This window comes from Mixophyes fleayi, chromosome 1 (assembly GCF_038048845.1).
Source record: "Mixophyes fleayi isolate aMixFle1 chromosome 1, aMixFle1.hap1, whole genome shotgun sequence".
In the NCBI taxonomy this organism is placed as follows: domain Eukaryota; kingdom Metazoa; phylum Chordata; class Amphibia; order Anura; family Limnodynastidae; genus Mixophyes; species Mixophyes fleayi.
In genome coordinates this window covers 250,387,835-250,412,502 of record NC_134402.1, presented here as the reverse complement: position 1 = coordinate 250,412,502, position 24,668 = coordinate 250,387,835, and the positions used below count along the sequence as shown (strand labels likewise).

Here is a 24,668-nt window from a genome sequence, read left to right as displayed (position 1 = left end):
AGTCACAGCAAGCTAAAAGCATTTTTTACATGTTTGCTGTTTCCCATGTGCCAAGGGGTAGACACAGACGTTAGATTGTTAGCAGGTTCTTCTAAACTTGGATTGTGTGTGTACAACAAAAAGAGAGAGGAAGAACAGATTACATCACCGATTTGGCATGCACTAGAGAACTGGTATCCGTGATACAGTGCATGACTGCTCGCTGAATAGACAATGCAAGAAAGAATACTCACATCATTAGGAGAAGCTTTTTCTGGCTCATGGAAATCTCTTCTTGTAATAGGAGGAACTATGCATGACAGCATAATACTAAATTTGATATTTGCACATTCTATATTCATATCACTTTATTGTGCTGCTTCATTGTCCTATAGAAATTGTTTATTGGCAAATTCACTGCAAATAATGACAAGAATCACAGTACTGTACTCTGGTCTATAACCATCCAATGGACTGTTACATAAATAATGTGCATTGTACATGCTTATTTGCTTGTTTTAACTTTTATTTTATTACACTTGTTACCTATTACTTTTATGGAACTGTAGCTGTGGGTCAAATTGCCTGTGAAGCAAACAGGAGATCTAAAGACTGACGCTCAACAGTGACTGCCCAACTTAAATGTTCAGCTTCAAAACTCAGCTCATGAGCTACTAATATGCTAAATAAGTGGACTAGAGGTCCCAATTGTTATTTATCTGCCAAGAACAGAATCTTTCTAAGATATGTGCATAATGTTTGTTTTTATTGTGTGACTGTCGGTATTTTTTTTTTCACCTGCATTTATCCAGACATTTATTTTGTGTAGTATACGGAACCAATATCATTCCTGCAGGTAACACCTATGATTGCCAGCAAATTATTTTATTATTTTGAACATAAGTTAAATACTGGCTGCTTTTTCATCTAGCAATTTATTTTTACACTGAAATTTAAAGTTGGTCTAGGACATGTCCTACTCCAAATCTGTCCCCACATTTTAAATTTACTTCCCCCTCCAAAGCTACATGGTCTTGCCCAGGTGCAAAGTTACTCCTTTTTTACTCTTTGCTCTCCTTAATGACTCAGGCGCTGTGAGACAACTAATATAATTTTATATATATATATACATATATATATATATATATATATAAATAGGAATATATATATATATATATATATATATATATATATATATTCCTATTTATATATATTTATATATATATATGTATATATATAAAATTATATTAGTTATCTCTGCCATTGTTGCTGTATGTAGAGTCACCAGTGAGGTGGCCGTAAACATTAGTTTAAATGGAACCCAGGTTGTCCGTCTGTACTGACATCCCATTCCCTGTAGAGATTAATGATCTCTATTTTTAAAGCCTTGAATCGAACATTCCACAAATAAGGTACCGATTCGTATCTACCTTCTAAGTTCAACAAGCCTATCATGCCTGTATGCAGTGTTTTCAGCATGTTGGGCTTTAGTAAGTGTCCATATGGATGATCCCTCACACATGTTCAAATGTAAGCATGGAAGTTTGTACTTTGATGCACACTCGCATGTGGTGGACAGGAATGTCTGAAATGTTGTAAAATTCATAGACTTTCAGCCAGTAAAGAAAACTCTGTTTATTCTTTATGGGAGCAGAGGGGGCTCATGTCAATCAATAAAACAGCAGTACTTTCTTTACTGGCCCAAAGTATGTATTTGGACAACACAGTTTACATTTTTATATCACAAATATGGCTCGTTTTTATTCAAATTCCACTTTCCTTCTTCACTGTCCATTTTTGATCCCTATGGATTAACTCCTTCACGGGGTGCTGTAACTGTCTTTCTGACTGATTATTTTTTGTTAATTTTATTGTGTTTGATGTGTATAGTAAGCTGTATTATATGTAATGTTCACATAAATCCTACATCCGTAAGTGTTTGATTATTTGAAATATTGGCTGTGTACAATTAAATGAATGAATCCGCGTAATAAATACACAGAACTTGGATTCTGAGAACGGATTTATTTCCCATAGTTACTTTTGACACTTTGGTGAATATCCTTGACATGGACTGCATCAGGCTTCTATCACAACAGCTGGAAAGCCACATATTTTCTACACCCTTCTATATTATACCTCTGCATCTTGCAGATATGACAGTAGATGAAAACACTTTATTCTGTTCCTAAGTATCCACATGCTTTGTACATTGCTGGCACATTTTGTTCTTCAGAACATATTGATCAAGCTCACTTCATAATAGCGTTGGTCTACACTTCAGATAGCAGAGATGTTGTAATCTCAATGATGGGCAGCGTAACACTCTAAATTACAGTGTTTTTCCCCTGCATGCCTCCAGGGGAGCCTAAGGATAATAGTAGGGTTATACAGAGAGAAAACCAATGTTTACAGATGATTCTTGGAAAAGACGATAGGTTATAAGTATATAGTGAAAGACTTCCAACAGTCTTCCAAAATGCTTTTTCTGGTATTCTGTAAATGCTGAATGCAGTGCAAGCCAGTTTGCTAACATTGTCTAAGAAGCCCTATTCCTATTCAATTGACAGAACAAGCAGCATAGAAGACTCCTACTCATGTAAAAGGAGTTATCTACCTTAGGATAATTCCTCTGTCTTTAGTCAGTGTAGCAATTAGGTGGATGACCCTCTAGTAGGGCTCACAGGTAGACCAGCAGAATCCATCTGATTACTTATTAAAAGATGAAGAGTGAGAAAATTAGATATAGGTTCTATTCCCAGAATAAACGTATAGTCCGGTTTTAGACCTTGTTGACTGGTAGACTTTTTGTCTGTTAATACCCAGTCTCATTTTACTGTGATTGTTACCAATTGTAAAATGCTGTGGCGTATAATGGCGCTATTTAAATAAATGTAGTAACAATACACGGAAAGAAACATTTGAATGGCATAAGATATCTAAACATCAGTGTTGATCAATTAATATTGTACTTATTTTTAAATACATCAGATATAATATAACATAAGGCAAGACATGAAGGGGTATATTTACTAAACTGAATGATTTGAAAAAATGGTAGATGTTGCCTATAACAAGCAATCTCACTCTTTGTAGAATGGCTGTCATTTTGTAGAATGCACTAAATAAATAACAGCTAGAATCTGATTGCTTGTTATAGGCAACATCTCCACTTTTTCAAACCCGCAGTTTAGTAAATATACTCCTAAGAGTAGCACAATCGACAATTTATTGCCATTGTCAGCATTAAATTATGATGACAATAGGTACAATGTTGGGTAGATAACGAGAAATTAAAAATGAGAAAATAAGTGTCAAGAAATTATTTTTCCAGTGCTCAACTACACTATACTATGCATTGTGCATACAAATGAATGATTTTTCAGAAAACACAACCTGGCCTTGCATTGTAGTAACCCTTTCCTAATATTTGAGTCAATAATATACATTTATGCAACATACCCCTCAATTCTGACTCAACTGTGTGTAGGGTCTTTAGCGTTGCTCAAACTATTGTAACTTTATTTCTTTAATAGCTTGTTTCCCTTTCCAATAAACCAGCAATACCCAATTCAAATGGAAAGTTGTTTATAAATTGCTAATATCCCGCCTACAGAGATAAAAATATCTATTCTATGAGATAATCATTCCAGTTACAAATTGTATTGTTCTCAAGTTCATTTTATGTTTAATACTGGAATCTGTCGCTAAATACCTGACAGCCGCATTGATAATGTGTCACAACTGAATTCTTTACATACTGAATGATATTATTGTATAGGTAAATATGTTGAGAAAATGTGTGTGTACATTTCTTTTAATAGCAAGCATTTCTTCTGAACATTAAAGTCAACCTGTAATCTAGATATGAAGTAGATATTTGAAAAGACAGATTATAAGTAAACATTTCAAATTGACTGTATTGTGTATATTATACTAAACATATTAAATGGCAACAAGGAGATGCCTTTGTGCATGCCAATGTTGGGGGGATACCAATGACAGTGTATCCCATTGTCAAATTATTGTCAGCTTTTCTGTAAGGTTCATAAGACAATTCTAACACTTTCCTCCCCCATAACATTTAAAAGTTAACATATTTTTTTTTATTATTATTATTATTATTATTATTCATTTGCTTATATATTGCACCCATTTTATACTGTACAAGTAAAGAGCAAGCAATCTTTGAGCATATAAAAATGTTCAAGTATTGATAGAGAGCTTTGTACATTAGACTGTTAGGAAGTGTCACTTGTTTCCTCCCACACTCCAAAATCAAATTCAAATTATTAGATTAATTGTCTGCTATTAAATTGACCATATCCTCTCTTTGTCTATGTGTGTATGTTAGGGAATTTAGACTATAAGCTCCAATGGGGCAGGGACTGATGTGAGTGAGTTCTCTGTACAGCGCTGCGGAATTAGTGCCCCTATATAAATAGCTGATGATGATGATGATCTTCTTGCAACAAATACCAATTATTATTAGTGTAAAATAAGATTTGTGGTAGAGTTGTTGTTTGACAGTTTAAATATATTTCCTTTGTTATTTAAAGAAGCTGATTATTACAATGTTTGTCTGTTATTATTTACAGAGGATCAAATTCCACTTGGTTTTCCTACCATAGACATGGGTCCTCAATTGAAAGTGGTGGAGCGCACACGCACAGCCACTATGTTATGTGCAGCCAGTGGAAACCCTGACCCTGAAATAACTTGGTTTAAAGACTACCTACCAGTGGACACCAGCAACAGTAATGGACGCATAAAACAGTTACGATCAGGTAAGGTCTCGCAGTCGCTAACCCCAAAGGTTTTTTCTCTCTCACCTTATTGTTTGCTTTTATTTGTAGGTAAAGACTTTTCTTCCTTCTTCTTTTCTCTCGTCTAATTTGGTGTGTTTTCCATGTCTGCGGTGTTGTCAGGGCCTGTTCCAAAGTCTACTTGTGTGCGGGTGCGTGTGTGTATGTGTGTATGTGTGTTTTGCAACTTGTGTTTACTCCTCATTTCCCACTGCTGTGACTGTGTCTTCAATACCTTTCATTTATTTTATCGCCTTAATGCGCTATTTGACAGATCCATTCCTCTTACTTTTTTCTTTCTACTTTAATTTAAACAAACCTACAACATTGTACTTCAGAAATTAGAAGGAGTACATATGGCGATTTCCTGTTATAAATTTAACAGACCAATCAACACAAACTATTTTTATATTATTTTTTATACAGTCAAAATCCCCAAACCAAAACTATTTTTTTTTAGTTAGGTTGTAGCCTGTTGTAATAGAAAGTCAAAGTGACTTGACTAATCCTTGACTAATGAGATAACGGATATAATCAAGTTTTGTACACACTTAACAACACCTGGGTCTAATGAAGCCTGAGCTGGCTGTAAGATCCAGATCTCATAGCTGTCCTAAAGCTTATTACCTTTCCTCAATAAATCTTACTGTATCTGGCTTATACCTTTAATTTGCTAAACCCAAAGTTTAACTTTTTAACCTTTAACCACTAAGGTGCCTGTACCATGCGAAAATTGCATCCCAGGCATCCATCACATTAAAGTGTTCTTAAAAGGATTTCTCAACAAATATAACATTTTGGGAGATTTTGTATAAGAAACCAGCAGTAAACGTAGTAGGTTCTTAGGGCCTAATTCATTAAGGAGCTAAATGCCTATACATGCCGTATTTTGCGTAAAATCGCCTTGCGCATGCCCAGGACCGGAGCATACGCCAGAGAGCGCAGCAACGTCCAATTCAGCTTTGATCACAAAGGATCTATTCTACAGCCTACAATTTCATGGGGAGAATGGGAAGGGGAATGGGCACATAGTCAATGTACAGTTAGGGCTTGCGACGCATGAGCGCACGTAGCAGTGTCCGATTCAAGTGTTGGGCATCTATAAGGTACGTGATTTTCAGTTGTATTCCTTGCACCAGCTACAGGTCTGGTGGTGTATCTGCTGATTACCAGTGATGACGGATTCGTATGCAAGCCAGCACGTGTCTTTGCAATCTTGAGCAACTTTAAAAATCCATTTTATGTACAGTAGACGTTAAGAACATCCTAATAAATGTAATTTGTGAAAAAAATTAAAAAAATATTTAATGTTTTTTCATTAATAACTGTATAATTAACAGGTGACGATAATTGAATAGTTTTTATTTATTTTCTGTGCGTCCTTTTGGGTCTTTATATTCCACATATGTATTGGACGTATCCTGCAGTGTATTGTCTTTTAGTGCAGAGCAGACCTAGACCAGTATTCATCAACAGATGTACCTTTACATCTGTCCCTAGTTGAATACGAACGTGCGTATACCCGATGTACATGCGTTTTTTGTTTTTTTTTAAAAAAAACTGCACATTGCGTTCGGTTTGCGTTTGTTAATGAATCAGGCCCTTAGTGCTTAATTGCCTCTCTCCTAAAAATCCTGGCTTTCTGAAGTTTCCTGTGCTTTTCAAATTGTCTTGTTTAGTGCTTACCTGATTGTTGTCAGCAGAGCCTGTGTATACAATTTTTATTAGTGTAACTTATAAATTAATATTCAAAATGTGATCAAGTAGATTAATAGATCTTTAACTAAGTGCCAAACTATAAAGAATATAATAATATAATATTTTTATGCTGTCTTTCTTCTCTCCGTATTTAAATCTACAGAATCCATTGGTAAGTGCTTAGTCCTCCAGCGCACTTTCCCCCACAAGTCTCCATACTTCAACCTGCCCTAGTATTCTCAATACTGTTAAAATGCATGGCATGCATTTTACTACTATGAGCTAGTGTAGTCACAAGACCTTTGTAGTGGTGCACACACCTTCACAAAACTATTGTTGTTGTAGCAAACCTAGTCAACACCCCTCTTCAAGGAATTGTCCTTTAGCTTCACTGATCCCTAAATAGATGTCATACCTTGACCTGTACCACAGTGTTTGTTACCAAATGCCCTTCACGTATCCTTTAGATCAAGATTAACATGATTTCCTGAAAGTCCTGTGAATAGTACAAACTACGTTGCAATTGTATTTTGAGGCTTAAAAAAGATTATATCAACCCCCTCCTTATCTATTTTGTCTGTACTAGTTGGAGAAGTTCACTGCCATTATGGGTCCTCTGCTCTTTGTGGTACAGTGCAAAAGCACTTAGGACCTATTTTCTCTATTCACTATATTCCTGTTATCCTTTTCTATTCTGTAAGTCTAATTTAATTCTTCTTCCAAAGCCTTAGCCTCCTTCTTCTGGTACTAATGATTCTTCTTTCTAATCTTATTTGCATTCATATTATCCACCCAGGTGGTACACCAATAAGAGGTAAGACCGCTGAACTAAGAGTCACAGAATGATCTTACTCATTCTTTTTTTTGTCCTTCCATTCTTCTTGTATTTGTTCTTTATCATTTTTAAAAAAAATGTCATTTTATTACATATTATTTTATCACTTTCTCATGTGTCTTTTTCATCTTTTCTATTTCATTTAATATAATGATTTTAAGTTGTGATATGCTTCAAAGAAAGCATATCAAGGTCTTTTGACCAAAGCCCAGTCACAGCTTTCCATGTGTCCCTCTTTTTTCTTCTTTTTCTTCTTTTTTTTCTTTTTTGTCCGACTGATTGGAGAGAAAAAAACTTTTTTTCTTCCTTAGCTGTTCATGTTTTGGACCTATGCCTCTTGGTCTAGGGAACAGTTGGAGACATGCAGAAGACATCCAGGAATACCATCTTTTTGATCTTGTGTTACAGAGATGTTTTTGCTTTTGGTCTTGTATTTGTTCTTCTATTTTTTCCTTTTTTTTTTTTCTTTTTTTCTTGTAGAAAAATTGAAAACAAGCTTGACATTTTCCTCTTGCAAATTCACATAATTGTTTTCCCCCCTCACTTAAATTTTCTTGAATTTGTTCACTGACTTTTTGGATCACTGATTCTCCAGGCGCTGGAAACAACAGGTTTACAACTTGGTATTTTAGAGGTATGCTTGTAGTACTGTTTTTCGATGTACTGAACCATTGTTTACAACTCTTCTTGTTTTGCCTTTTTTTTTTTCTTGGGTTTTGTGACACCACACTGCTAATCCCACCTGTGGATTTTGATGGGTGTCTTAGGGGGCCTACTGAGGACCTCGAGCAGTGAATGGTTGGCTTCTTCAGGTCTTGACAGTAGCCATTATTTTATATATTTTATTTTGTAATTAAACTACTCTTTGTTTTCCAGCACAAATTCTTAAATTGTAAGTTGTACCAATCGTCTTTCTTCAGAACCTGCATGTCTTAAAAGGAGTTTTGCTTCTTGAATTAAATATAAATATATTTTTATTGCTATGGTAAATTAATAAAATGTCTTTTTTTTCTTCTTTTTTTTGTGCCAAACAGCATTTTTGTTCTTGCTGTTATTTTTTTGGCATTCCTCAATATAAAGTGTTCTTAAATTATCCCTATTTGATTACATTTTAAGAATTTTCTAAACCCATTTATATAAAAATATTGAACTAAACGATGACAAAATATATATTTTGTTTTATTTCAAAGCCATACTTCCTTGAAGCAGTCTCACTCATATCCATTTTAATTAAATTTTGAACAATTTACATGTAAATGCCTGTTGTATATGTATTTTTTTCTTTAAAGTACCAATCGATGAACTGAAATGTTACTGTTGCATTGCTTTTTATCTGTAATCCTTAGCAAGAATCGACGTTGATTGGACCTTCGTATTCAGGGTTTTCTGTGTTGCTAATGGCTGACTGGGGGTATCTATAAACAGCAGAATTTTGTCTGACTCTTTTCTTGGCTGTGTATTTTATATCTGGACAGGTGCCCTCCAAATTGAGCAGAGTGAAGAATCTGACCAGGGCAAATATGAGTGTGTTGCGACCAACAGTGCCGGGACGCGCTATTCTGCCCCTGCCAATCTATATGTAAGAGGTAGGAATGACAAACCCCTGGTGTCTACATTCTTCAGGCACAAGGGCTATTATTTTCAGGATGTTCGCAGTTACTGTTATGACAATAGAAAACTGGACAACAAATCACTGAATAATTGTGGAGGGTTGTAAGTATATTGACATCTTAACCTCTCTTTTTGTTTTATTTAGATGCGTGCATTGCATTCATTTTTGGGATGGTTTTATTTGCTTTTGTATTATTGCTATATTACGTCTTGACTCCTTACTATAATATTAATCCTGAGTTGATAGCTCGATGTTCTACTGAGTTGCAGATGACATTGAAAGCATCATGATGGATACAAGTACTGATTTTGCTTTAGTGTTTGTAGTGGATAACCCTCTAACCTTAAAAGCATTATGAGCATAACTGAATATTCATCACACTTACTTTGCTACTTTCCTTCTTTCTTTGTATTTTTCTTTTATACTTTTTTACATCTAATGGTAAATGTGATCCATTCCACTACCGTAATGAACTGACTTTTCCCTGAAAAGAAAATGGGTCTTCTTGGTGACATGAGTGAATTATGAGAATACATTCTAATGACTCTGTACAGTCATTGCAATGATTAATTGTAAATGAGAAGAGAAAGTGTTCTTTGACTTAAGCAGAGGCTTTTCAAACCAGTTTTTGAAATATCTGGTCTATGTATCTTTTTGTCCAGAGCAAAAGCTATAATTCCTGTCCTTCTTACCTGTGTATGAAAACACATGGGTAACATACAGCTGTCAGCTCATTACCGTAGTGTTAGCAGATTTAGGAACTAGCTAACACAACATTTCCTATTTAATTATTTTCATAAAAAATAATTAAAGCTGAATTTATCCAACACAGAGGACTCTTATTGGAACAAGTATGGGGTTTGAAAACCAAATGGCTATAGCTATTGTTTCTAAGCTGGAGAAATGCTAACTTATATTGAAGACTAGGGAGGTGTAACTAGTAAAAGATGTTCAAAAAGCAGTTGAAAGCCTTGATATGGCCTTTTTACTCTCTCTGTGTTTCCCTTGTTTTTCTCCTTTCCTCATTTCATTGTGTTCTGCATCAAACCCCTACATCCCTCAGAGCTGCGAGAAGGTTGGTGTGTTTTTTACTTTTTACCCACCTTACAAAAATAATAATTCAACAATAACAAAGAATACAATTGAAATGAATGTAGCTGCATTGTGATTTTTTTTTTCCTCCGGTTAGTGTTATGTTTCGGCAATGAATGCTCAAGTTATGGCTTCTTACGCTTGCTGTTATCTAATTGTGATGCATGCGAGGTTAATCTTGAGTGCATGGCAACCTTTAATCTGATAACATTTCTTACATTAGTTTATTTAATGCATGCTTAAACTATTGCTTTGCTATGTACAGTAATAATATACTGCATTTGATATATTGGATGAGCATGGGAACGCTATGTATCTTGAGAACTGATTTCAAGCTACAAATGGACTGCATTGTTGTATAGGTAGTTGTTGCTTGTCTTGTGCAAATTGAATGTCCTTGCTCTATCTCCCCACACTCCTGCCTGCCTTACCTTCACAAGATCATTAAACAATGAAACCTCTTCAATTATTCAATCAAAAATATATACAAGTTTGCCTAGTTTACGGTTTTGCTTTTTAGTCCCATGTGCTTTCCCGACACTAAATCTTCAATTCCTTGAACCAACTGGGCTGGGTATTCTTGGCAATTGATAGGGATGATTTAATAACATGGTGTATATATGGAGTAGACTGCTAGTGTGGATGAATATGTCCTAAATCAGTGATTTTTTCCCCCTTTACATCATCATGGCCAAATATTGCCCTCATATTTTTTTTACTGGGGAAAAACAGGTGATTGGTAATGGACAAAACTGAAAATGTAACTGAAATTAACATTAAACCATTTCTTTGCTGCCTGCTAAATATTAATGTCCTAAGAGTATTCCTATATGGTAAATACTCTAGTTGTTTTTTGCGTCCCATTGCAACATTTAGAAATTATGCACTGTGGCATTTGCACTTGTCCGCATGTGGGTGAGCAGTAGTGAATTCACATAAACTGTGTCCTCCTACTAGTTGGATGGAGGTGGTGTTCTCTTGCCACCCCGCTTCCCAATTATGTTGCAAGGAAGTGTGGTACTGAAGCAAGATCATAAATCAGTACCCTCCCAACCCCTGCAGCGAACCTCCTCTTAGTATCCCAAGCAGCAGGCACTTCAGTCAGGCATACTCTGTGGCGCTCATTACGAGAAGGGAAGGGACAAGCAAAATGTGTCTCAGCTCAATTCAGAATTGTTATCCACACCAGAATTATTACTACTACTACTAATTATAATAAGGTTTTATTATCTAAGATGCATCAGACTTACTGAGAAATTATTAAAGGCTGTCTACTTTCCCTGCTCCAGTACACACTTATGGCCTCATATCTCCTGTTGCACCTGAAAACTAAAAACTATATCTAATATAACTAAATAACAACAACAAAAATTTGAGTGTACATTAAATCAATGATAAAATAATGTCAAAAGCACACTATCCACAGCTGCATACTTAATGAACTGAAAGCGTTATGTAAGCAACTTTATTTGCAGTTGAGAGCCCTTTGTGTATTATTCTGCCCTGTCACACACACACATATATATATATATATATATATATATATATATATATATATATATATATATATTTTTTTTTTGCTATAATTTGAACTTATCACTTGGCCCTTCTTGTTTGTTTATGATCTGGGATTTCATATTTGTCAGGGCGCAGAGTAGCGGGTAGAAAAGCAATTTCAAAATGGTACACAGGAACCCCAGCCTGGGTTAGGTGTGGCGCAGAAGTCTCTGGCTATGTAACGCCTGCCTGTCCGCCTTCTTCACAGCTGACATCTTAGCCCCTGACGGACAGTCTTGCACAGCTAGGGGCGTGACAGCTAGATGTCCTGCCCAGATATGTCATCGTGCTAGTGAGAACAGGCATGGGAACAAAGCCAGTGCCAATGTCTGACATATGTGGCGACATTGATGGCTCTGCTTCCCCACCTCCATCATACTTTAGCACTGTTCAAAGGTGAAACTGTCATAATAGCAGGGGATGCAGCTATGCTAGGGGTTGCAGCTGTGTGTAGCAAATGAGACTTTGACTGGGAAGACAGCCTGCCCCAGCTGTGAGCCAATCATCAATGATAGTTGACCATAGAATACAGTCCGTTATGCATGAAGCACAAGTGTGCTATTGCCCACAGCAACCAGTCATAACATTTATTTGGCCTCACTTACACTAGACGAGCAAAAGTTATTTTATGATTGGTTAATATGTGCTAGATACATTTGTATTATTTGTACCATGTTATTAAATAACCCTGATTATCTGACCTACACTTTCCATGATGCTCAATCAGCCAGTGGGAGATTTTGTTTATTAGCAGCTGGATTGCCAAAGGTTTCCTTGCTTCTTTTTTTCCCCCAAAAAATATATAATTATATAATTTGTCAGTATTACCTCTTTTGTATAAAGAACATAATTGACAAACTATAGGATATGAATTGTCTTGATTTACATTCCTAAATGACGGTAGGTTCATGGGACAGAAAGCCAACAACAGGCACATAATATGTTTGTGTAAGCTGAATTATGTTTAAGACAATCGCAATGAACTAGCTTGCAATAATATTTTTTACAACTATTAATTTTAAAAAACATGTGCTATAATAACAAAACAAAAAAACAGGTGAATAGTTGAAGTAGGAATATTTGCCTCCTTTCGCTTACTAGTGTCAGTTCTGCAAATGCTTGTTTTAAATACAATTAACCTCTTAGTTGAAACCCTACTTAGAAATCTCTTTAATATTAATCCGGTAGCTGTTGCTTTCCTTACAATTTATATGTAACTAAACCGTGAATGTTGCCCTGCCATACTCCTCTTTTCAGCACACTCACAGTCATAAAGACATTTTAACAACTTCAGCCTAATCTAATACTGCCCCTCTTGTGTTATCCTCTCTTTCCCAACTCCTGTCACATTCAACTTTCTTTAGTTGTGTATTACCACCTTTGTCCCATTTTAATGTGTCAGTGCAGATATACAGGATCTATCTAGAAACAAAACATACATTGAAATTATATATAAAATACTGTTGTAAAATTTTCAAAGCATGGTTGCCTAGACCTCAGTCATCTGCTTGCATGCATGACTCAGTCCAGTACTTGAACTGGCCTTGCCTTGTTTTATGTAATGATAAGTCTCTCTCTATGTTTTGATTTCTGTTTTAGTATTAGTGTAAGGTTTGAAGTCTGCATCCAAATTGGAGTCTGAAAGTGAGCTAACCTGTACTTTCAGTACACTCTGGATGTGCGTCAGGGCTGTGATGTGACAATGTGGCCGATCACATTAATTCACATTGACTGGAAGCACTTAGTACCTAAGGCTATGCAATGCAAGCATGCTGGCAATCCTCCAGTTCTTATATTAAATATATATGTATATAGAAAATAAATATGTATACATATGTATTTGCATGGTGTTTGTGTATTGTACAGTAGTTGGTAAATTGTTGGGGCCTGATAGGTGTAAGTAAATGTGTTTACATGTTTTGAATTAAGTATATTGTCTAATGTTTCATTTAGAAATGTCAATGTGTATATACTAGCTATATACATTATTAATGTGATACAAGCTGTTTTCTTCAACTGTAGTGTGCATGTCATAAAACTGAGAATGTACCTACTCTGTTGGTTCTGTTATTGCTTATTCCTACTTTTTTTATTTCATTCAGTTCGTCGAATTGCTCCAAGGTTTTCTATACCACCCACAAATCACGAGATAATGCCTGGTGGAAGTGTCAATATCACTTGCGTTGCAGTAGGGTCACCAATGCCATATGTGAAATGGATGCTGGGTGCTGAAGACCTTACACCTGAGGATGATATGCCAATTGGAAGAAATGTACTGGAGCTTACCGATGTCAGACAATCGGCTAATTACACATGTGTTGCAATGTCTACTCTTGGCGTTATAGAAGCAATAGCACAGATAACTGTTAAAGGTAACAGACCTCATTAGTATGTACACATTTTAAGAGACTACAAGCGACAGGCTTAGGTTTTATGGATAGAAAAAGATACAGTCCATTGAAATGCTGCTGTTCCTTTCCAAATTGATTGTACTACAATAATACATGATGTTATAGAACTATCTATGATAGATGACAGCAGCGACTATGGTGAAATCTGTTAACATAATTATAGAATGCAAATCTGTACTCCTTTGAAAGTACTTTAGAACTTCTGCCAATTTAATACCGACAAATGGTCAGAATAAAAACACAGAAAACTGTGCGGTAACATTTTTGTGCAGTGATGTATGTGAACTTTTAATTATCGCTATTGATCTTCGGAATTCATCATACATGCCAAGAGTGCCTAAATGTCTTTCCAACTTTTATTTCCAGACATCCCCAACACTTTACCCCATTTACTGATTTTTGTTTTTGGTTGTGATAATATATTATATTCAATATATTCAATTTCCTTTGACTTTGGGGTGCATGAAGTTTTAGTTGCAACAAACTCTACTGGTCGCTGAATTCCTGGTGGTATATTTACTAAACTGCGATTTTGAAAATGTGGGGATGTTGCCTATAGCAACCACTCAGATTCTAGCTGTCATTTTGTAGAATGTACTAAATAAATGATAACTTGAATCTGATTGGTTGCTATAGGCAACATCTCCACTTTTTCAAACCCACAGTTTAGTAAATATACCCCTGGTCTTATTTCCCTGGATTTTAGGGTATTCACTTTTGGTAGTCAAAAATGAAGTGTAAAAAAACACTACCGGAGGTTAAACATTTTGGTATAAAAAGACCCATTAATGTACATTGTGATGATACAAATGTAAAGTCAAATACATTTCTATTTTTGCAAGAAATACATGATTCCTTTTCTTTAAATCTGCATCATTACTCTTGAATGAATTCTAAAGAAAGCTATGGACCTCTCACAAAATGTTTCACATATACATGTGGCATGATTTATTGAATTAAGTATATGGACCTCATTTAGAGTCGAACGCAAAGTCTGTTTTATGCGCAAGTGTCCAAGATGCAGGCAGATTTGGTGCTTTCTGCACATGCGTGGTAGTGTTTTTTTGTTGGATGCGCCTAAAACAGACTTTACGTCCGACTCTAAATGAGGTCCTATATTTTGCTTTGCATAAACAGAATTCAAAAGTAACAATCCTTCCTCCCTTTCAATAACTGAAATATGCGATCTTAAAAAAAATTATATAGAATTCTGCTGAAAAGGTAATTTCAGTGAGAAACCTACAGTTGTTTCACATAAAGATAATAATTTTTACTTCTAATCAATTTCATCTTTGATGTCTACTAGTGCAGGAAAACTTGACTTGCAAAGAAAACAGCTGGGTTTTTTTTCATGAGAAAGGCCATCCAACTCCTCTGTTAATTTATCAAGGGGATAAATCAGGAGAAATCAGAGATTTCTTCTGCTGGTTTAAACTATCTAACTCTGGTCACTGCATTCTCTATAGCCTTCTATGGGGACTGTGATGTGACCCAATTTAACAAGCAGTGAAAAGCAAAGCGAGCTTTAAAAAAAACATCATCTTTGCAGTGATGCAAAATGATTCTTACTGCTGCTCACTAGCCACAAATGATAAATAGACTCCAGTATCTTAACACATGTAAAATATATAAGTGATGCTAATATACTGTATATATATAAACTCCTATAAATAGTATGTATCAATGTGAGTTGTGATGTCTTTGATAAAAATCAGTGAGTTCTAATTTCATTATTTCTGTATACATTTGGAAAGCATAAATTAATATACACATTAGAAGTAACCACAGAGATCCGCAACCTGTATAAAAACCATTTATATATTCGCTAAATTATAGCCGTATAATTTACTGGAGGAAGTGCATTATGCCATATGTAGCATGACAATGTGTAATAACATCCCAAACATCTCTGTACTTCTTTGGACTGAAACAATAAATTAAAAGCAAGGAAGGGTTTATGCAAATTCTGTGGAATATAACATGAATTCATTGGAAACAGTTGATTTAACAATAGGCAATAAACATAATTACTGGCACATCTGAAGCAACAACATTAACGGCATTTTTGAGCAAAGGTAGAGTTGTGGATATCAATGTAATGCGAAAACCAAACAAGTATAAATAATGTTGCACATAAAGGAGCCCCAATCAAAAATATTACTATTTAACAATTATATAATTACTCCTGTGGACCCCTGCTTTATATTATGTTTATCTTTCACTTATTTAATCACTGCAAGTAGTGTTTAATAAATATTGTGAATACATAATCCGTTTAAACACATTTTGTGCTATGGAAAACTACCATTTTCTTTTATCCAAATAAACAGTGTTGTCTATATCGGAGGGAACGTCTTATCTTTTTACACATTGCTTGTCATTCTGAAGAAAATTTAGCTGAAATAGCAGGAAGTTAGGATTGTAAAAAAAAAAATATTTCCCCTGTTTGGTTTAGAAACCATTTTGTTTTGTTTCACTTTAAGCCTTACCCAGACCTCCTGGAATCCCTATGGTGACAGAAAGCACTGCTACAAGTATTACGTTAACCTGGGATTCTGGAAATCCTGAGCCTGTCACCTACTACATAATCCAGCACAAGCCGAAGAATTCTGAAGAACAATATAAAGAAATTGATGGTGTAGCTACAACGCGATACAGTGTTGCTGGTCTTAGTCCCTACTCAGAATACGAATTCAGAGTTGTTGCTGTCAATAACATTGGACGTGGCCCACCTAGTGAACCAGTCCTGACAAGGACTTCAGAACAAGCTCCATCCAGTGCTCCTCGGAATGTGCAGGCACGCATGCTGAGCTCAACCACTATTATAGTTCAATGGGAAGAACCCGAGGAACCCAATGGAGAGATACGGGGATACAGAGTTTATTACACTATGGAACCAACTCAACAAATTAATAGTTGGACAAAGTATAATGTAGCTGACAGCCAAATTACCACTATAGGAAGCTTGGTGCCTCAAAAAACATACTCAGTGAAGGTCCTGGCGTTTACTTCAGTTGGAGATGGACCACTTTCTAATGAAATCCAAGTCATCACTCAGACAGGAGGTAAGTGTTGTCTTGTGTCTGTAGTTAAGGTTTTATAATTTCTTGCCATATTATTGTTCAATTAGAATTAAGAACTAATGATCTCTTTTTTACATTAAATAATTCATTATAGAGAAAGACGCCACATTTGTCCAAGATGTCATAATAAAAAAACACATCAAGGAAATCAAGAATCATATTAATCTCAATAAATCTCAAATAGAATGATACATCTCCTTTATTTGTCTAAAAAAACATATCCATAATATTGATATAGAAACAAAGCATCGTAATATATTAGAATAAGTGTAACATCATTCCATAGGATTCAACTCTCTGTCATTAACATGCTCACTTCCAGTGGATCATAGATTAGGATTAGGTAACAATGGTTGTCTAATAGATTTTAGTATGAAAAAATGATGTATATATTTTTAATCTTTTTTATTGCTTATGATACAGAGCTTGTTACATTCTAGACTCAGCAGAACCCATACACAGTTTGGGGCAACAATATATTTACTAAATGTTCTATATATACCACAATATCCGTTAAGATATTTTACTGTTTGTTTCTTGCGTGACATCTACAGGCTTTACATTGGGGCCAGTTCAAATGCTATGATTTAAGGGTTATTACAATGCTGCACAAATCATAGAGCCAAGTAGCCAGTACATTTATAAATTTCTGCTGGCACATCAGTTGAGTATACGCATTGTCAGCCAAGCATGTGCGCATGTACTGGGATTAATTTCTACTGATGTCAATGGGTGCACATATTCCCTGGCTGCTTGATTCACTGGCTCCAGAATTCTACATGTTAACCCCAGGGCTATTATAATGGTACAGATTTCAAATGCAATGCCTACTTTTGTTTCTTTTTTATATCAGTATATGCTCTGGCGCTTGGTTGATAATGATTATACTCATATCTTTTCCTTGAACTTTATGCAGGTTTCAGAGCAGATATTGACTTGCTTTCTTTAGCATTAAAGTATTTTTGAGGCAATATTCCTTTTATGTGTGTTCAGGAGGTAAACATGCTATTATCACTTGGAACTTTTTAATACTGGAACAAAATGTGTCAGTTCTTCCATATAAGCGGTTCCTTGGTTATATAAAAATTAAAGTGTAACATTGTGTAATAAATGGTATAATTAATTATACAATGTTATTGTACATTAACCTATTAATGCTTGTGTTTATAGATGGTAATCAAACTTTTATTCTTCCAGTTCCCAGTCAGCCACTCGGCTTCAAAGCAGAAGCGCAGTCTGAAACAAGTATATTACTATCCTGGAACGCCCCACGTTCTGACACAATATCCGGCTATGAGCTGTACTACAAAGAAGAAAATCAAGAAGAGGAGGTAATTTATGGATTATGTATTATTTTACTCTTATTCTCTTTTATCATGGTATGAAATCCTGCTAAGCTTACATGGTTGTATCAAGAACAAAATGGAAATCAGTTACGTGCAGAGCAACATATTGCATTTTCATGCACCATAAAATGTTGTGTGTAACATAGAAACATAGAATTTGACGGCAAATAAGAACCGCTAGGCCCATCTAGTCTGCCCAATTTTTAACCTATGGTAACCTCAAACCTTATTTGATACTTTATTATTTGTAAGGATAACTTTATGTTTATCCCAAGCATGTTTAAATTGTCCTACTGTATTAGACTATACCAAATCTGATGGAGGCTATTCCACTTATTCACTACCCTTTCTGTGAAGTAGTTTTTCCTCAAATTTCCTCTAAACCTACATCCCTCCAGTTTCAGTGCAGGTCCTCGTGTTCTAGTACTTCTCTTCCTTTAAAGAATGTTTGCCTCCTGCACCTTGGTAAAACTATTGATATATTTGAAAGTTTCTATCATGTCCCCCTGTTCCCTTCTCTGCTCCAATCTATACATGTTAAGATATTTTAGTCTTTCCGGGTAAGTTTTGTGCTGTAGACCATGTACCATTTTAGTTGCCCTTCTTTGTACAGTCTCTAATGCATTAATATTCTACTGGAAATATGGCCTCCAGAATTGAACACAGTATTCTAGATGAAGCCGTACCAATGACCTATACAGTGGCATTATTACTTCTTTCTGCTACTGATTCCTCTCCCTATGCAACCAAGCATCTGACTTGCCTTTCTCATTGCTTTGTTACATTGCTTACCTGCCTTTAAGTCACCTGAAATAGTGACTCCTCCTCAGGAGTTTTCAATAGTATAATAATATAGTGACATTAATACTGTATTTAGCCTTTAGGTTTTTGAGACCCAAGTGCATGCTTTTGCATTTTTTACCATTAAACTGTAGTTGCCACTCTCTTGACCAATCCTCTAGTCTACCTAGATCATCGATCATTTGTTTAACCCCTACTGGTGTGTCGACCCTGTTGCATATCTTTGTGTCATCATAAAAAGGCATACTTTCCTTCAATATCATTTGCAATGTCACCAATCAAGCTATTAAAAAGCACTGTCCAAGTACAGATCCTTGGGGCACACCACTGGTAACCTTTCCCTCCTGTAAATGCACTCCATTTATTATAACTCTTGGTTTTCTATCCTGCAACCAAGAATTTATCCATTTAACCATCTTAGTATCCAATCCCAAGCTTTCGAGTTTATTTAAAATGTCTGCTATGTGGGACAGTGTCAAAAGCCTTACTGAAATCCAGATAAGCTACATCTACGGCCCCCTCTTGATCTATTACTTTAGTCACCCAGTCAATAAAGTCAATAAGATTTGTTTGTCATGATCTCCCCCCAGTAACTCCATGCTGTTTGGGATCCTGTAAGTTACTGGATTTGAGATATTCTATAACTCTTTGTTTTAAGAGTGTTTCCATGTCCCTACTACTGATGTAAGGCTCACTGGTCGGTAATTACTTACCTATATATTTTATGTGACTGTTTTTCCGCCCTGTTCAGGTATCCCTGCTATCTTCCTCTTTCAGTAAATAGTAATGTTAGTACTCCTTGGAACGGATTTTTTAGCTGGGCCTATGTAAGAGATGTCAGTCCTGTCCTGATTCAGTACTGCCGGTTCACAGAACAGGCATCATGCACTTTTTACACAATACTTCCTCTACATTAAAGGATGTTTCTCCACCAATCAGCTCTATCCTTCATAAACTCACTACGCATGAGTGTAGGGCATATGAAACAGGTTACATATTTTGATTGGTGGATGGATTCCACTTGCTGTAGATGAGAGGGAGGAACACTATAACCTTGGCATAACTGACAGCTCTGCCAAGGACCAATAGTTTTGTGGAATGTCAGCATGGTTAATGAGCTTTCTGACAACTAGGTCTCTCAGACTCCCAGGAGAGCAGGCCAGTCTCCCACATTGTGCCCACTTAATATTGAAGTGGGCGGGATGAAGGCCTCCAATGCATGATTTGCAGCCAATTGCGTCATTTTGACTCTGCCCCCTCCACAAAATGGAGCAATTGCGTCAATGTGTGGCAGGGCCAAAACGACGCGATTCATGATTCCCCACCCCAGTCGTACACTCACTTCACCTACACTCTGGGATCTCCCAGAGGGAGGGGAAAAAAAGTCGGGAAATATGATTTGGACTATAAGCTCCTGTGGGGCAGGGACTGTTGTGAATGACAAATATTCTGTACAGAGCTGCGTAATATGGTGGCACTATATAAATAAATGGCAATAATAATAATTATAGTGTTGGAAAGTCACATTTGAAGGCAGTCAAGTGACCCAAACATTGCCATACTTGATTTTCATTTTTGTGTGATATAACTCATTCATACATATTAATAATAAGTTGCTTTTAAAGGACTTATTAGACACTTATATGAACATTAATAATTATTTGACTATTCTGATTAATTTGTGAAAGAAATGTGTCATCTAATACAAGACGGGGGGTTTCCTTATTTTTAAAAACTTATCTGGGGCTATTCATTGCAGCAATTTAATCCAACGTTTAATACTGCTGTGTTGTCTACTTTATTGGTGATTTGCAAGATACACTTGATTTGACTAGTTGCGTTCTTGGACTTTAGACCAAAATTATGCACTAAAGAAAGCAATTCCTTTCTGTGCTTTTGATTTAGTTTCTTTTTCAGTTTTTCATTTCTAGAAATAATTTAGATTTCAATATATGAGGTTTATGCAATTAACTATTGTCATGGTACTACTTGTATTGCCTGGAAAATGCTTTGTTTTATTTCATTAGTATCATTGCTGCCCTGGGAAAAACTTGTTTGTTAATAGTATTACTGAGTAGTGTATGCTTCTATTGTTTGGTAATGTATACTATATTTATTTTGGTCAATATTCTTAACACTGCAGAGTATGTAGGGCTAAGGTACTGTGTACTAAAATGAATTGTGAGAGTTGTGTATAGTGACAGGTTCTGCTTTTTGGTCAATTATTTCATAGATATCTAAATTGGTTGCATGCTGAGACAGACAGTATGTGGGATATTCTAGATTCTGGATTATTTAAGGAACATGTGAAGCTGCTATTAGTATTCTGTTGAGAAATAAAGGGACATTGATGAAATAACAGTGAGATCAACAGAGATAGTCTGACAAAAAATGTAAATAGCTTTTGCTCTTTGCATCGTGCAAGTTATATAGTACATTATCTCATACATTACAGTGACTGGCTAATATTACCTATTTTATGCTAACTAAAGTTTTATTTTCAAAGCCTTGTTTCCTTACTCTTGGTTCCTCCTTTCTTTAGAAGTCTACTACCTTTGATCCATGCTTGGATTTTCGACTGCAAGGCCTGAAGCCAAACACTTTGTACTACTTCCGGTTGGCTGCTCGAGCTCCACTTGGCCTTGGTGCTTCAACTGCAGAAATTTCAGCCAAAACCCTCCAGTCAAGTAGGTCTCTTTCTGAATTATTAAGTTCACTTAGACAATTCCTGATAACATAGCATTTGGAGATGATAGAAATATACATTTACTGTATTTATAGGAAGGAAAGTAATAATGCTATAGTCAGTTAAATTGTAAATATATTTTGAGGCAAATATAATTGTTTGTTAATCTTTCATCCTATTTCCTCTTTAAGATAATAGAATTTGGATAACAGCAGATTTCTAACAATCACATTATACCATCACTGAACTGAAACTGTTAATAAATATGTAAACCATTATGGAAGGGTTATCATGGTGAAGTGATAGCGCAATTTTAAGGATCTTGTTGCAAAACATGTTACATTTTGGTATGTGCAGGTGATAAACCAGCTTTGAATTTGGATATTTATTTAGAATTATATTTATAATTTACACTTATTGAAGTGGGTTTTCATAACGAACCTGTGAGAAAAAAATTAACATCACACTGACATAAAAAGAACATTAGTGATAACGATCAAACAAGTATAGTAGCTTCTTAAACACAATCCAAACTGTTGTTTTTGTACTTTAAGATGGAGTTTTCCATGTAGTAAATATTTCCCACATTTAAACTTAGAAATAGCAGAGACTGCATACAGTTAAAAACAGAAAACTGCCAAATTGCCAATCTTGTACTAACGTTGTTCCCAACTCCATTGCTTTTATTCTATGTCTTATTTCTCATAGCTAAGCATAAGAACAAATCCATTATTTTAAACAGAAAACTGTGCTGAAGTTTTCACTAAAGAACGGTTGAGAGTCATACTGCAATAAAGTTCCCCCCATTATTACACTATCCCATGTAGTTTAAATATCCAAATTCAAGAGCGGTGTCAAGAGTGAGATTTGCAATGTACCACATTTCACTAAAACAGTGAGCGCTTATTTTTTAAAATGCCATAATCTTAAGATAGAATAACTCTACAGTGCATTCATAAAATCTATGAATTTCAGTATTTTAATTGGAATTCACCTGAAGTTGTATATTTGACATCCGTCTCTGTTTCAAGTGTACATACATGGAATTATTTTGTGATGATAACAATGCTTATTATGTGTATCAGAATACATATTTTTTGCTTTTAGAATTTGCAATGTATTGATGATGATAATGTTGATCGTTAGAGAAATGTTTATTGGTTGGTTTCTAATTCTTTGTTAGCATATATGTCCCCTTGAAAGAAAAAAAAAAGTATAATAATCACAATAATACTAATAATCTTGAGAGCTGGTATAGCAGCTGATGTTTTTTTGGTAAGTACAAGTAAAAGTCCAAACCAACAACCTGTTCTCTATTCTGGTAGGTAAAACTTTGCATTAGATTCTCATTACACAAATACGTTTGCATGCTTATCGTAGCTCCAGTTTTCAGTAATAAATTTCTTTCAATTTTTATTTGGAATTCAACAAACTTGTAGAACAACGGGTTGCTTTATGTAAAATTTTCGATTTATTTTCAATATATTTTTTTTCCTGCTGGTTGGCACTTAAAGCATGTTTTTAATACACTTTTCTTTAATAGTCTAAACCCAACTGTAAAGTTATAATCCACTGTGCAGATATAAATAGCTAGTCATTTAATACTGGCTCTCCTTGTTATCATACCATGAAATATGCATTAATTGCAACCAGCAATACAAGCTATTTAAGAAAATTTAGTAGATTATTGTTGAAGGCCAATTTTTGTACAGGTAGGTATTTCTATTATGAGGCTTCACAATCATACTGTACGTCCCCCATGCATTGTCTTTGTTGTTCATTCTGTTTTATTTTTTCATTAAGTCTGTTCATTTTAATAAGCCAAGGTACATTTTGTTCCCTGAAATATTTTACATTTTGGTTCTCATTCAGTTACCCTATTTAGTTATTTTTGGTTTTGTTTTCTATTTGTTTGTTTTTTTCCTTTCTTCCTCATTTTTTATTTTTGGATCATTCCTACCTTTACACTCCAATCTCCCTCTAATGCTTTACTGATATCAGAGCCATCAGCTCATCCACAAGACATAAGATGTAACAGCCAAAGCTCTACCAGCATCTTGGTAAGTTGGCTACCACCACCAGAGGACAAGCAGAATGGTGTTATCACAGCATATGCCATCAGATACAATGAAGTGGATGGAGACGATAACAAGCCCCATGAAATTATGGGCATTTCCTCAGATACTAGACAGTACCTTTTGGAACAACTGGAAAAATGGACTCAGTACCATATCTCTATGGTTGCTTACACTGATGTCGGACCAGGTCCTGAGAGTCCTTCAATATTGGTTCGGACAGATGAAGATGGTATGTTTCCTCCTCTCGATCAGTTTATATCTATTCCTTCATTTCAAGGCTCTATATTGCCACTGAATAATGACAACATTTTTTCAGCTACTTTTTTTTTTTTTTACTGTCATTTTTGACAATCTTCACACTTTTTTCTCTTCTAATATTTCTCTCTATAAAATTGGAAACATCTTTTAATTCTGTTTCCCTCTATTTTCTTTTTTTTTTTTTCTTGTATATTTTTTTTCTAATTATTGTCCTAATATTGGCATTTCAACTTCTTTGAAATGATTTTTTCTTGCATCTTTCTTTTTGTGGAAACTGATGCTGAGTTTACTCATTTTGCTGTCTTGTGTTTTGTGACCACTGTACTATCAGAGAACAAAAGAAGAAGGCTCTATTAAATTTTTACAGTGAAACCAATCATTTTTTAAAGCATTTTGTTCTTGTCTTATTATTTGTTTCAGCACAACC

General features: G+C 35.2%; 1 protein-coding gene across 29 annotated transcripts in view; it reads left to right on the top strand.

Annotated features, from left to right (window-relative positions):
• PTPRD (protein tyrosine phosphatase receptor type D) overlaps positions 1-24,668 on the top strand; it is a 1,423,918-nt gene that overhangs the window by 1,285,161 nt on the left and 114,089 nt on the right. For 10 of the 29 annotated variants that reach the window (XM_075209451.1, XM_075209482.1, XM_075209417.1 and 7 more), the window contains 8 exons: positions 4,578-4,766; positions 7,279-7,296; positions 8,793-8,903; positions 13,681-13,950; positions 16,473-17,054; positions 18,270-18,403; positions 21,762-21,906; positions 23,907-24,212. In XM_075209451.1, the coding sequence (XP_075065552.1) occupies positions 4,578-4,766; positions 7,279-7,296; positions 8,793-8,903; positions 13,681-13,950; positions 16,473-17,054; positions 18,270-18,403; positions 21,762-21,906; positions 23,907-24,212 (1,755 nt within the window). Of the gene's footprint in view, positions 1-4,577; positions 4,767-7,278; positions 7,297-8,792; positions 8,904-9,647; positions 10,005-13,680; positions 13,951-16,472; positions 17,055-18,269; positions 18,404-21,761; positions 21,907-23,906; positions 24,213-24,668 lie in introns of those variants that run through there. The other 19 variants (XM_075209490.1, XM_075209471.1, XM_075209443.1 and 16 more) reach the window with 4 other exon arrangements.